At 45.3% G+C, this 14,127-nt stretch overlaps 1 protein-coding gene across 7 annotated transcripts in view; it reads left to right on the top strand.

The window, feature by feature from the left end:
• Positions 1-14,127, top strand: part of LOC115452625 (baculoviral IAP repeat-containing protein 6) — a 49,265-nt gene that overhangs the window by 31,859 nt on the left and 3,279 nt on the right. For all 7 annotated transcript variants that reach the window (XM_037438338.1, XM_037438336.1, XM_037438339.1 and 4 more), the window contains 30 exons: positions 11-139; positions 324-606; positions 857-1,071; positions 1,319-1,472; positions 1,752-1,835; positions 2,019-2,153; positions 2,584-2,723; positions 2,893-3,055; positions 3,368-3,589; positions 3,873-4,110; positions 4,220-4,473; positions 4,732-4,919; positions 5,327-5,547; positions 5,756-5,979; positions 6,198-6,296; positions 6,583-6,733; positions 7,024-7,166; positions 7,321-7,563; positions 7,752-7,997; positions 8,228-8,374; positions 8,635-8,861; positions 9,061-9,259; positions 9,508-9,722; positions 9,990-10,157; positions 10,640-10,835; positions 11,219-11,381; positions 11,624-11,741; positions 12,057-12,177; positions 12,752-12,969; positions 13,117-13,356. In XM_037438338.1, coding sequence (XP_037294235.1) covers positions 11-139; positions 324-606; positions 857-1,071; positions 1,319-1,472; positions 1,752-1,835; positions 2,019-2,153; positions 2,584-2,723; positions 2,893-3,055; positions 3,368-3,589; positions 3,873-4,110; positions 4,220-4,473; positions 4,732-4,919; positions 5,327-5,547; positions 5,756-5,979; positions 6,198-6,296; positions 6,583-6,733; positions 7,024-7,166; positions 7,321-7,563; positions 7,752-7,997; positions 8,228-8,374; positions 8,635-8,861; positions 9,061-9,259; positions 9,508-9,722; positions 9,990-10,157; positions 10,640-10,835; positions 11,219-11,381; positions 11,624-11,741; positions 12,057-12,177; positions 12,752-12,969; positions 13,117-13,356 — 5,544 coding nt within the window. The remainder of the gene's footprint in view (positions 1-10; positions 140-323; positions 607-856; positions 1,072-1,318; positions 1,473-1,751; positions 1,836-2,018; positions 2,154-2,583; positions 2,724-2,892; positions 3,056-3,367; positions 3,590-3,872; positions 4,111-4,219; positions 4,474-4,731; positions 4,920-5,326; positions 5,548-5,755; positions 5,980-6,197; positions 6,297-6,582; positions 6,734-7,023; positions 7,167-7,320; positions 7,564-7,751; positions 7,998-8,227; positions 8,375-8,634; positions 8,862-9,060; positions 9,260-9,507; positions 9,723-9,989; positions 10,158-10,639; positions 10,836-11,218; positions 11,382-11,623; positions 11,742-12,056; positions 12,178-12,751; positions 12,970-13,116; positions 13,357-14,127) is intronic.

Below are 14,127 nucleotides of genomic sequence, written 5' to 3'. Positions count from 1 at the left end.
TTGTTTACAGACAGAGGGCAGCACTCAGACGATGGGTCGCGTGATACTGGAGTGTGAGCACTTCGTGCCGGCCATCGTGAAGTTCGTCACCATGAACGTGAATACGGACGGCTCTGTCGTCACATCGGAACCTTATTTGGTGAGTGTATTGTGTACTTAACTTTATGTTTGTGTTTAAATGAACGAAAACTTGAAACGAAACGCAATAGTTTTTGTTTTATTGATTGATTCTTTCGTAATGTATAAATTTGGGCAAGTATTTGCAAAAATCACATCTGTTTAGTTTGATGGAAATAAAATAAAAAGTATTGTGCGTGTCGTAGGGCGGTGCTGGAGCCGGCGCAGGAGCGGGTGCGGCGGCGGCGCTGCACTCGGTGATGTCGCGCGTGGTGTGCGCGCGCGGCGCGGCGGGCGCGCTGGCGGCGCTGCGCTGCGTGTGCGCGGCGTGGCGCGCGCCCGCACACGCGCCGCACTCGCCCGCCGCGCCCGCGCTCACGCCCGCCGCCTACGACCTGCACGCCGCGCTGCTGCGCCTGGCGCATCCCATGCTGCAGGTGCTGTCGCCGAGGCATGCGCATCACGCGTTGCCGCTATTCGACTCTGTCGGTCAGTATAATGATATATGTTCAAAATTTTATTCTTAGTCTTAGATATTTTTCTGTCTTAGATATTCTGATTTGCATAAATATATGTTCACTAACTTGTCATTCTTTACTCCCTTGTGCAGTCAGCTCGATGAAAAATTTCGCTTTTATAATTTTTTTATACCAAATTGAATAATTTATAGATTATAATAATACGTATAGCTTTTAACTGCATTAACTCACCTAAACGATCTCATAATTCGTTCGTACAGCTCAAATGTCGTCATCTTGGATCCGCGAGAGTGGCGGCAGCCGCGGCGAGGGCACGGAGCTGGCGCGGCAGTCGGGGTTGCTGGCGGACGTGCTGGCGGGCGGCGGCGGGTCGGCCCGGCGGGCGCCGCTGCGCCGCGCAATTTTGGCGCAGTTGCTGTACTACTGCCGCAAACTGCTCGCTGTACCGTTGCCGCCGGCGCGCACTCCTTCCGCTGTACGTATCTAGGCAACTTATTTCCATCATTATATGGGATTATATGATTTTTTTTTCATTGAGCAGTAGATTATTTGGAAATTGAATCTAAATAATTCATGAACTGTTAAATAATAACGTAAATTCAATATCTATCTACTATTTTTAGCTATATTACCTGATTTTCTGTCTCCTCTTGTCTCCCAAATCTTAACCTAAAAATGTGATGAGAAATACCGTTAGTAACGATTGCCGTATAACTACGCAGTCGACATCGCCGAACGTGCGCGCAGGCAGCCCGGAGCAGGCGCAGGCGGCGCAGACAGACGAGAGCAAGGCCAAGCACAGCGCGCAGCACAGCATCAACGTCGACGACGAGCGCAAGCAGCAGGCGGCGCGTGCGCCCTGCCTTGCTGACTCCGGTCAGTGGACTTTTACTTTTTCTCTCTTTCTTTATGAAAATAGAACTTCAATGGCCTGCAAAAACCCGACAGCAGACACAAATGGCGTGAATGAAAAAAATACATAAATACTTTCTCGATCGTCCTATGTTATGAATCACTAGTCTATGAATCAAAAGCCTTTTGCATGCAGCAAAAGAATCGCCATATAATATCGTACGCTTCATCAGGATTTAAAATATGAACATTTAATATTAATACCCTGAACAGCATCCCAATTGAATTAATTTTGTTCAACAGTGCTCCAACAGCACGCGACGATGCACAAGTTCTACAGAGCGCTGATGTTATGTGACGGCATGAACACTGTGCTACTAAATTCAGGTGAGTGACATCACTGAGAAGCATTTATATTATACAGTCACCTATTACATAGTAGTACATATTCTGACTTATTTTAAGTTTAGGGTAATTACTTAATCTAGTATTATATATTTTTTAATTCCTGGAAAGTGTGTAAATATGGCTATTTAAAATATTTTTTATACATAAAAATATATTTTTCAGACAAAAACATGATGGACATTTCAATGACAACGGAGTCTGCATCACTCAAGGAGGAGATGTTCTGGCTGGTGTCGCACATGATCACAGTCGCTTCCAACCCCGCGCTCATGGTCGCCAGCTTGATGGAGTTCCTCAGTGAGTAGATATACAGCTGTTTTCAACAAACGATCCTAATCTCAATCTTCAATCCGAATCCGAATCAAAATAACTCATTTGTACGAATGACAAAAAAAAGGTCTGGTAAATTTTTAAGACAGATCGACAAAGCGATTTATGATCATTTATTGGAAATGGTGGATAGTTTGAAATGAAAGAAATCAGTTCCACTGGTTTGGTAAAATGGTATTTTAATAACTAATATGGCATTTCGATGCAGTAGCAGCAGTGCGTAAGATTTATTGTATTTTGGTTGGTAGGATAATGTGACAGATTTTAAGATGTTGAATGACACATGTCAAAATAAAACAACTCTAAAATTATGTTAATAAAAAGTTAATTTATTTATAAAATTCATCTAGCATAGGTTTCTGATAGTCTAATTTTATTTTTTACTTTATTCTTGCAGAGAGAGAAGAAATTGTAAATCTGTCACAAGGAATGCAGTTACTTATTATCCGATTACTGGACAATCCCGAAGCTCTGAACGCGTTTATTGACGCCGGTGGTGTGGAGCTGTCAGTGGAGAAACTTGTAGCTTGCCACCAGGTATACTATTTCACTTTTGGTTTTGTATTGTAACTTCTGATAGTACAATATTTTTCTGCTAGTTTGTCCCATATTATTCTATCGAATATTTTTTTCCTTCGAGCCTGTTTCCATGTAGCCAATATTGAAGCTTATTTGAATACAAATTAAGATGTGAATATTTTTTCAGTCCGGTCCAGGCACGGGACAGGGCCTCGTCTCTTCCCTCATGAACTATCTCAAACTGCCGCCGCAAATGATCAACATGTCAACCCCGGCCAACTCAAACAACAAGAAAAACTCGCCGCCCGTCATTGAGACTGCTAATGGCCTGATCAACATCGCGCCTCTGTGTAAGTATAAAATAGTGACAGAAAAAATGAACACAGGTGCTATTTGGTAACATATCCTTCCAAAACACGCCAGAGACTTCGATGTTGATTTTATTCGCCTACTGACTACAGTCATTTGGTTTGTATGCAGTATATTGTATTTATCATTTTTTTTTTGCAAATATTTAAAACCACTGATCAATTCCTATTAACAAAATATGGTTAGGATACTAGAAATGTTTAAAAAAAAATGAAGGTAGGAAGAAATCGATGGAGTGCAAATGTGCGAGTATATGTATATGTCTTGTATAGCAATGTTGTTATCTTGTGCAGGTACGGTGTCATGCGGCAACCCCACTGCGCAGGCGGCGGATGTTCTGCTGGAGGGCGGCGGCGGGCCGCGTGGCGCATGCGCAGCTCGGCGTGTGCGCGCGGCCGCCTGGTCTTATCACTTTTTCAGCGCCGACGACGCCTCGCTCGCGCTCACGCTCACGTTACCCTACGCCGTGCAGTTGCATGAGCTGCAACTGCAGCCGCATCTCACTAGCCTCGCCAGTAAATAATTTTTAATTTATTTTACCCGTCTAACCTAGAAGTAGGATAATGATTTTTTTCCATCTTGAGGTTAAAAGCATATTTTGCAAGACAAAATCATAATACTAGATTCAGTTAGCGAAAAAATAAATATTTTCTTATAATTCACATTCGAAGTGGATGGTTTTCGTGACTTTAAATTTTGCGCATCAAGTCTATACTTTACGTAGCTTGAGATCATTTTAAACATATTATATTTTAGTACTTAATGTGCATAAATAACGCATGTTTTACTTTCTTGCAGCATGTCCGGGCGCAGTAGCCGTAGAAGCCGGTTGTGGCGGTACGCTGGCGCCTCTCGGCCCGCCGCAAAACACGGCCGGCATGACCTTCATCCGACTGGTGGTGTCCCGGCCGGTGCTCTGTACCACTGTGCAAGTGCGTCTTTACAAGCCGCGCGACAGTTCCAATATGGGTCTACTACAGTTGCGCCTATTCGTTGCGCCCGCATTCAACGTGCATCTACCCGCTGCTGGCAACACGTAAGTTGAACGTTTACGTATCTAATGTTTTGTATAATAACAAAACTATTATAAATGATGTATTAGTTTTCATCTTTGTATCACTAATGAGATGACGATTATTATGTAGCAACAATTGGGCGGGCGTAGTGCGTGCGTGTGTGCGCGCGGGCGGTGCGCTGGGCCCGCGCTGGTCGGCGCTGTGTGCGCCCGGCGCGGTGGGCGCGCTGTGCGCATGCGTGGCGGCTGCAGGCGCGGGCGACGCGGCGCGTGCTGCACATGCGGCGCACGCGGCGCTGTTGGCTGCTGCACGACACCATCCACCTGTTTGTGCGCCGCTGCTCGCCGCATTGCTTGCTGCCGATGCGCATGCTCATGCCAAAGGTATTATTACTACTCGCTTTTATGAGATGTAACTTTACTATCACTTCAATCATTTCGTTGATAAATCTACTTCATCGATAATGTTAACTACAAACAATGCTGATTTTTATTTTGCATTTATTTAGTATTTTTTGGCATAATTTGGAAACATAGTGTGTTACAGAAATATGTGTATGAAAGTTTATAATTAAACAAGTCCATCAAGGCTCGTGAGAAATATTCTAAAGGCCATCTAATAACTTTACCGTTTTGTCGCAGCGTTCCAATCGTCGGGCGCTCGTTGGAACGCGAGCACTGGCGCGGTGTGTGCGCTGGCGCGGGCGGTGTGCTCGGCGGGCGGGGCGGACGCGCCGCTCACGTACGTGCGCTGGCTGGCCACCGCCGGCGAGCGCTGGCTGCGGTCCCGCACCGCGCCTGCCGCGGCCTTGTTACACACGCTGGGAGCGGTACGTGTCACTAAATTTTCTCTCTTCTGCACTGTATGGTGTGTACCCGTCAGTCTTTTAATGTTGTTAAGGTTGAGTTGAAGTCAAAAACGATCACTTAGCGATCACGTTGTTTATTTGAGTTCGCAAAAGTTGATTGTTGATGATATTGTGAGTGTAAGTAATGTTGATTGCACGATGGCGTTAGGTGAACTGATGCTAATACATTGATGAAAATGACATAGTAACTACAGGTACACGGCGAGTTACAATGTGCGGTTTGTATAGCAAACGTACATGCACTTTAACATGACAGCTACTGTACGTACACCGTCGTGCCGGAATGTTAGTTATTTTCGAAGAATTATTTTTTGTTTTTACCATAAATATTAAAGTAATTTGATAAATGTTTGGTTTTAACATAACAGGTGCTATGGACGCTCAAAGAAAAGCAAATTTTGGACAACCTAGAGGAGATAATAACGGACGATCTTTTCGAGTTGGTGTACACGTGGGTGACTGACGTGCCCGAGGACACGCTTCTCAAGAAAGCCCTCGACGCTATTCTGTGTTCGATGTGCTACATACGACCGGAGTTGTTTAGGATGCTGCTCGAGCATATGGACATTCCGATGGATAATGATGACAGGTGCATTTATAAGTTATTATTTTTAATACTATGTAGTTAATTGAAATTTTGTGAGTATTGCTTTTTGTTTGAGTTTTTGTTTCATATAATTTTTAATACTTTTACTCACGGTTCGGTAAAGTGATTTTTGACTGCACTTGGTGTTAGTGATCTGAAGACCAAGGAAAAAGGATTTTATATGAAAGGCATTTTGTTGGTATCGTTTTAGCATGGAGGGCCTGACGGACGACACGAAGGTGGCGAGCCCCGTGGCGGCGGGCAGCAGCGGCGGCGGCGCGGCGGGCGCGGGCGGCGGCGCGAGCGACAGCGCCGCGGCGTGGCGCGCGCGCGGCTGGCAGCTGCACACGGCCGCCGTGGCCGCGCTCTCGCCCGCCGCTGCGCTCGCGCTGCTGCACTCGCGACTGCCGCGCGCCATCGTGCACGCGCTCACTGGTTGGTACCTTACATCAACAACCAAATAACAAATCTGTCAATTTTACCAATCAATGTTGACACAAGTGGTATAGTTGTTAAAAATACCTTTTAGGAGAATCTACATACCAATGTTCAGTGCTGGATTAAGAGTCATTTAAAAATACATTTATAAATACTAAAGCTCTTATAATTTTATATCCCATTGATCTAAGTTCCGTTCTTTTAATCTTCCACAGAATTCAGTGAAGCCAAACTAGAGAAACTCAAAGGAAAATGTGACTCTCAAGAGGATATTACTATGACCGAAGCTGGAAAAACCGCAAAACACATCGCAGGTTAGTTACTTATTAAATAAATAACAATTACTTACTTACACATCACTATCTGTTGCCACTTCACAGATGAAACACTGGATTAATTTCTGTAAAATTTTGTACGGAAGTAATTTGAGACCCTGCGAAGGATATGGGCGACTTTTTATCCCGAGAAAATATTATATAGCAGGATTGATTGCGAAAATGTTCTACACACTGGCGAAACCGTGAACAACAGCTATTACATAAGAGAATATAATCAAATAGACTTGAGGTGAATCTATAGTTGTACAATGTGTCTGTACAGAACAACCGTCGATGAAGAAGGTGTGTCGGCTGGTGGAGTGGGCGACGCTGGTGTGCGCCGACCGTCGCATGAAGGACTGGCTCGGCTCCACCGGCGCCTGCTTCTGGCGCCCGCTGCTCATGATGTTGTGCTACCCACGAGCTGCCAACAGGTGAGGCTTCATTTCAGTAGTAGCATACCAGCAAATAAGGTCATAAATACTATTCAAATAAATATGAGGTAGTACTTCTTAACGGATAAAACAATCTTAAAGGAAACTCTTTTGTATGTTAGAAATATCACTAAATACGCAAATATCAGGTGGTAAAAACATCTTCAATAAACATGTCCGCTTTCTCCTATTTATCTAAAAGATTGAATTGATTGATTTATTTTAGATTCTGGATTATGATAGGATCATTAATACTCTTATATATGTTCAATGTGTTATGTTGTTTCCAGCACCTGGCATGAAAGCTCTCAGTACGCTCGCCTGGAGGAGAACACGATTCGTTTGTTCTCGGAGTTGACCGTGTGTCATCCCGCAAATCAGAAATTGTTCGCGTCCACACTGCACAGTATTCTCGAGTCGCTGCATTGTACGGGTATGTGTTTTATTAAGTAACAAGGTAAATAATTAAATTCGATTTTAAGCACCGGAATGAAATAAATCCTGTCAGATGTTTTGCATAGCTTTACTGGTAATATTTTGTCTCTCATTGGTACCAGTCATGAGTAACGCGCGCGTTCGTCACGCAGGTCCGGAGGGTATCAGCGGGTTCACGCGTGCGCTGATCCTGCGCCTGGTGTTGTCTGCGGAGCGCGCGCGCGTGGCGCTGCGCTGGGCGGGCGGCGGCGCGGCGGGCGCGGGCGGCGCGGAGGGGCGCGCGGGGGACGCGCTGCCCTCCGCCTCCGCACACCCCTCTGTGGAGTGCCACGCGCTGCTGTCGCTGCCACTGCACACCACCGTGCGCGCGCTCGTCTGCGAGGGCACCGCCAATGGTACGTATTACGTTATAGGTACTACAATGCTATGGATCTAAAAATTGCACAATATTGGTTCGTAACTAGAAATAACTCGTCAAATATTTAACTGTAACAGTATGTAATATAGATGATATTTGAAAAGCAAAAAGCTGTTGTACGCTAAAAATAATGTAAAGTAACCAATGTCACCTTTATTTCAACAGCATCAGTAATAGAAGAAGCGAAAGCCAGCAACAGCGGCACGTCAGGAACGGCGTCTGTGCTGCGCAGCGCGTCTGACACCGCCATCACTACAGTGGCGGAGGCGTGGGAGCTCAGCCTCGCCGCTGCCAGCGCGTCCAAGGACAAGCGCGTCAAGGACGTGAAGAACACCTCGCTCAAACACCAGAACAACAAGAAGAGACAGAACAAGATCAACGATATTATCACCATGTCCACTGTCACTGAAGGTGGGGCTATTATGATCAAGCCGTTAATGGCCGGTGGATTAATGTGGTCCCTTGTTCAATTTCCACTGCTTTCACTATTTTTGATGCTATTGGTGTAGTTGTAATTTTTCTGTATTTGAATTGTTAAAATTGAGCTATATTTTTTGCGAAATTGGTAGCTGGAATTTCTATAAAATATAATAAAAAATACTGTAATAATTTTGTTGTAATAAAATTTGATTGATTTACAGACATGTTGGACTCGAGTATCCGCGTTCAAGTGGCGGGCGTGGAGGGCTTCGTGCCGGGCAACGTAACGCTCGGCCAGCTCGCCGCCGTCGCCACGCACGGATACGGGCCACATCTCACCGTCACCCTGCATCTCACCTCTAGCGGAGGTATGAATTGCATTTATTGCGGTATTAGTTCTGTTCATACGGGTTAGAATAGTTCGAGTGAATATTATTGATTGAGTCATAAGGCCACTTTAGTGATTGTTGAACGTCTTGATTTTTCGTTCCAAATTGAAATGGACCTACATAGACACTCGGTATTTTTAAATTAATTCCTACAAAGAAATCTAAATTTAACAGCAATTTATTATTACAATCTTATATTAAGTCTGTTAAGATTCCAACACAGAGTTTTTATTTCACAGAAGGTACATACAATTCATCGTGGGAGAGCCCAGAGGGCTCTAGCATTAACAGCAGTGGTAGCGCCAGCGTGGCGGGGAGCGGATCTGTGCTGCGTGCGTTCGGCGCGTGCGGTGGCCTAGCGCTAGTGGCCGCGCGTCTTCCGCCGCCCCACGCGCCGCCGCCCGACCCGCCTGCACACCACCACCACCACGACCTCGACTGGGTCAAGCTCGACGACCCCTATGAGGTATGGACCACACATATTACTGACGAGCAACTAATGAAAGAACTGGCTGACCAAACTTGATAATTTTCCATACTTGTATTGCCTGAAATTACATGCCTTATGGCAGGTAAACAGATTGTATACAAAGCTATGTTCAGAAATGTACTGTTTTTTAATGGATAAGAGTCTAGTATTTGTCATCTATACTATTACTTCACAGGAGGTGGTGGAGCTGGGAGCGACGTCCGGCAGCAGCGGATCAGAGGAGGCGGGAGGCGCGGGTGTGCCGACGCACGCGCTGTACGCTCTGGGGCTGCTGTTGAAGTTACCCGGGTATGCGGACGCGCTGCTCGACGAGGGCGCGCCCGCCGTGCATCTGCTACGGCTGCTGCTCGGCGTCACACACGACGAAGATGGACGTACGTTGCGCACATTATGTTTATTATTATTAGTTGTGATCATAATCTATCGTAAAATCAATTATAAAGGACTTCATGCATTGAAACTAGAATAAAATTGGAAGACTTCATTTCGCGGTATGTGGTTCGTATTCAAAACGTTAAATGAAAAATATCATAACATGGACAAATTAAAAAATAGACATGTTATCACTGTACAGTTTGATTCTAAGTCATAATACATTATGGAAATGAATGTGTTATTGCAGGCAGCATAGCAGTGAGCGGCGGCGGCGGCAGCGCGGGCGCGCGCTGGTCGCTGGGCACGCTGCCGTTCCGCGTGGTGTGCCGGCTGCTGGAGGCGGCGCCGCGCGGCACGGACGACGGGCTGGCGCTGCGGCGCGCGCTGCTGCGGCTCGGCGCCATGCGGCTCGTGCTCGCCTGCCTCGCTGTCTTCACGCACCATCTGCCTTCCTCGTCCGAGGTAATACTATCTTCATGTGTTTCTATTACTATTGTAGTTACTCAGCTCTTGAGCATCAGTATTAAAGCGAGTTTCTTGAGGCGAGGCCTATTAACATAGACAAAATTGCCACGCCATTGTGTTCGCACGGGGCAATTTATTTTATGTATGCGAGAAAATTGCTTCGTCTTATTAAGGTTTTAAATTCCAAGAAACTTACTGTGAAACTAGTATCATTCCTGAAGAGAAGCTTATCATTAATCTTAATTTTTCTATACTATATTACAGAATAGTCAAGCATCAAACGGTTCTACGGGTAAATCTGAAGACAAGAGCCAGCTGTACTGGGCAAAGGGCACAGGCTTTGGCACCGGGTCGACTCAGCAGTCGTGGAACGTGGAGCAAGCGCTCATGAGGCAGAGGATCGAGGAGGAACACGTCACCGTACTGCTGCAGGTAAATTGCACCAATGCCATAATTTTTGTTTCGTTATTTGTGATTTCTTGTGTCAGTGTCATTTTTATTCAAAATAAAGGGGGTCAATAGAAATAAGTATGTAGGGTCGATTTACCTATAATATGGTGGTGCAGTGCCAGAAGATTGCCTCGGTGGCGTAGTTGTACTGCATGCGTGGTACGGCAGCGCTCTGAGGTCTTGGGTTAGAATCCCAGATCAGGCAAAGTGATATTTAGATTTTCCTGCTCAATATCAGCCCGGAGTCTGGAATTCGTGCGCGATAGGCTCGCCCTCTATAAAATTTTGAGTTAGAACACAGTTAGCGAAAAGTACGTGCCCTGATTGCTCCTCTACGTACCCCCGCGGGGATTAATGCGTGATGGTGGGTGTGTGTGGTGGTGCGGTCATGATAACATTGTAGTTGGCTATAGATGAGCTAGGAAAGTTTTATATGTTGTTATAGCTGCATAATGTCACTCTAGGTGTTAGCGTCGTACATGAATCCCGGAGAAGTGTGGCCGCCAGAAGACGAGGGCCAGGAAGGCTCGGAGGCGGAGGACAAGCCGGTAGCGAGCGACGCGGACGGCGAGGGCACTGACTTGCCGCCCGAGTTCATCGACCTGTTGGTGAACAGTTCGCTAGTGCCGGCCATATGCTCCTACCTTAGGAATGATTCAGGTATGTGGCATTATTGTGAGAAATCGAACTTTTAGTAACTTATCAGACAGTCGAGGGATTTATTATAGTAATTATTATAGTAAGTAATTCTAAGCGAGGTTTAGATTACAGTTTGTAGAACTATGAATGACCTCTGCTATAGCTGCCTTGTGGAAACTTTCATAAGTTGATTTTTAAAAATTCGGTAGCTTGCAGGTTTTGCGGCAAACCGCGAGTTTATAGAAGAAATTGTTGAGTGGTGGCCGATTTTGTTGTTAGGGAAATCTTTAGAGGTGGCTTATGTTCAGTAGTGAACTTTATAATATGCTTAATGATGATGATGGGGACGATGATGTGTAGTTTTACTAGCCCATGTAGTGTACAGTAATGTGTCGTGTGCACAGTGCTGGACATGTCGCGGCACATCCCGCTGTACGTGTGCGTGCTGCGCGTGGCGCGTGCGCTGGTGCAGAGCGGCGCGCGCCGCCTGACGCCCGCGCTGCGCCCGCTGCCGCCGCTGCTCGCCATGATGAGCCGCACCACCGACTCCTACGCTGCCAAGCTTAAGTATGTATCACCACACTTTCATAATATACTTAGAGTCATACTAATTATTACCAAAATAATGGTAATTATTAAAATTATATTGTTTTATTATTTATTGCAAGTGAATATTATGTACCATATGAAAGACAATAAAAAACCTACAAGTTATTATAATAACCACGTTACTACTTTTATTGAATACTTTCTTCTTATTTTAGTAATAAAATAGATTACAGAAGCTAATTCGTATAATTTTATTGCAGAATGAGCAAGAAGAACATATTCGGAAAAATGACGTATAGCCAAAGATTTTGTACATCGAGTAATACTGAGTTATCGGAGGAAGACGAAGGACTGGCGTCGCTAATTGCAGATATACAGGTAAAGTTTCACTGTTTATACATTGTTATACATTGCCTATATGCGTAGGTCAGCTTGATTGATCAATATTATAGAAGTGTAGCGACAGCGTCGCACATAGTATCACGTAAATGCTTGGATGAGTGGTAACTCACGTACGTCACGTACCACAATTGTATATAAGCACCATTTGTACGTAGAATAAATCAGACCAAATACCAGCTGGTGTCTCATTACATCTTGCCATAAATTAATGGCAAAGAAGTGATACTTGTTCGCTCTAGGTAATTTTTAGAATTTAGTGTTGAATGGTTTTAATGTGGAGTCCGTGTGCAGGCGACGTCTGCGCTGGTGTGTCGCGGCTCGGAGGCGGAGAGCGCGCGCGGCGCGCCGCCCGCGCCGCCGCCCGCCACGCGCGAGGCGCGCTACATCGACCTCATGCGCACCATGCAGTTCGGTACGTCATACTACCTCTATATGGGTACGCTAAAGTGACCTCACTGCATCTGATATTAAGTGAAGTGGGGTTCAATAGAATGTCCACTGACGAGAGATGATTACCCCTCGATAATCGACACAATTATGCCGGCCTCTTGGAACCAGATATATACAGGCTAATCCACTGAGTCACTGGTGGGTTTTAACACCTTGTGAACAGATTCGCTATCCGGGTGGATATAAAATATATCCTACCACTAGCAAAATGTCATATGGGAACTAAGGTACAGACTGTGAATGTCCTAATTAAAAGTGATTACCAAACATCTTTTCTGACCCCAATATATAAAGCGACTTTAATATTAGCAAGAACACATATAGCAGTTGACTTCCGGAAACGATTTTGATCATGTTTAAACACTATTGACTAATTGACTTTGGGCAAATTTAAAGCTTGCTGGATGTGTGGCGAATGGCATGTATATAGAATTACTGAAATATTGTCGCTAGTATAAACGCATCTAGTAGTTTTTGTCAATGTAAACTTAGCTTAATAGCTCGATTATGGTATTAATGTGTGTGTGTGTGTGCAGAGCCGTACGAGATGCTGGCGGAGTGCCTGGAGGGCGGCGTGCGGTTCACGGTGGCGCACCACTTCGAGGGCGCGGCGCGGGCGGCGGGCGAGCGCGCGCACCCCGCGCGCCTCAAGCGCCTCGCGCAGGAGGCCGCCACGCTCGCCACCAGTCTGCCGCTCTCCTACTCCTCCTCCGTCTTCGTGCGCTACGACACCGTGCGGCTCGACCTCATGAAGGTATACACTACTGCACCAATCATGACTAATAGTTCATTACCGGCATAAATCTTAATACCTACTAATTACACTAAATATAGACAGTACGGTGATAAACGGATAAGTGAGTTATTATTGACAGGCGAGTGTTTCTTTTTTTTATGACAGGTGTTAATAACGGGCCCATCCGACACGCCGTACGCGAACGGCTGCTTCATCCTGGACGTGTACTTCCCGGCTGAGTACCCGGCGGTGCCGATGTTGATCAACCTGGAGACCACCGGGCGGCACTCCGTGCGGTTCAACCCGAACCTATACAACGACGGCAAGGTGTGCCTCTCCGTGCTGAACACGTGGCACGGACGGCCCGAGGAAAAGTGGAACGCGCACACGTCAAGTTTCTTGCAGGTGAGATGAACTTGGGTAAAAGTGATATCAGCGTGCAGTCTGTTAGGAAAAATTAGACAGTAAATACAGTTTATCTTTATAGAAGTTTTTTTTCTTATTGCGACTATAAATCGGCTGCGTATACTCGTAAGCTTAATTTTTTGCCTGTACTTGTTCCAAAACTGCTAGGAAAACTATCGTGTCTTAATTTTTATTTGTTACTAGCTTTTGCTCGCGGCTCCGCCCGCGTTATAAAGTTTTTCAGGCTAAAGTTTTCCGTTATAAAAATAGTAGTTTCCCGGGAGCCTATGTTCTTCCCAGGGTCTCAAACTGTCTCCATACCAAATTTCATCTTAATACGTTAGGTAGTTTTTGAGTTTAACACGTTAAGGCAGACAGATGCAGCGGGGGACTTTTGTTATATTATTTAGAACTTTTTAAGTGAAACAATCCCGTCATACATCATTGTTGCATAACTTTAACCGTTTACGCAGCGCAGGCAACGGAAGCTCTCAAAACTCATAATTTTCCCCGTTTTTGCAACATGTTTCATTACTGCTCCGCTCCTATTGGTTATAGCATGATGCTATATAGCCTATAGCACTCCAGGAACAAAGGGCTATCCAACACAAAAATATTTTTTCAGTTCAAACCGGTAGTTCCTGAGATTAGCCATTACTGCTCCGCTCCTATTGGTCATAGCGTGATGATATATAGCTTATAGCGGTCCACAAATAAAGGGCTATCCAACACAAAACGAATTTTTCAGTTGAAACCGGTAGTTCCTGAGAT

The sequence above is a fragment of the Manduca sexta genome, chromosome 13 (assembly GCF_014839805.1).
Source record: "Manduca sexta isolate Smith_Timp_Sample1 chromosome 13, JHU_Msex_v1.0, whole genome shotgun sequence".
Taxonomy (NCBI): domain Eukaryota; kingdom Metazoa; phylum Arthropoda; class Insecta; order Lepidoptera; family Sphingidae; genus Manduca; species Manduca sexta.
This window is presented reverse-complemented; position numbering and strand designations above follow the sequence as displayed.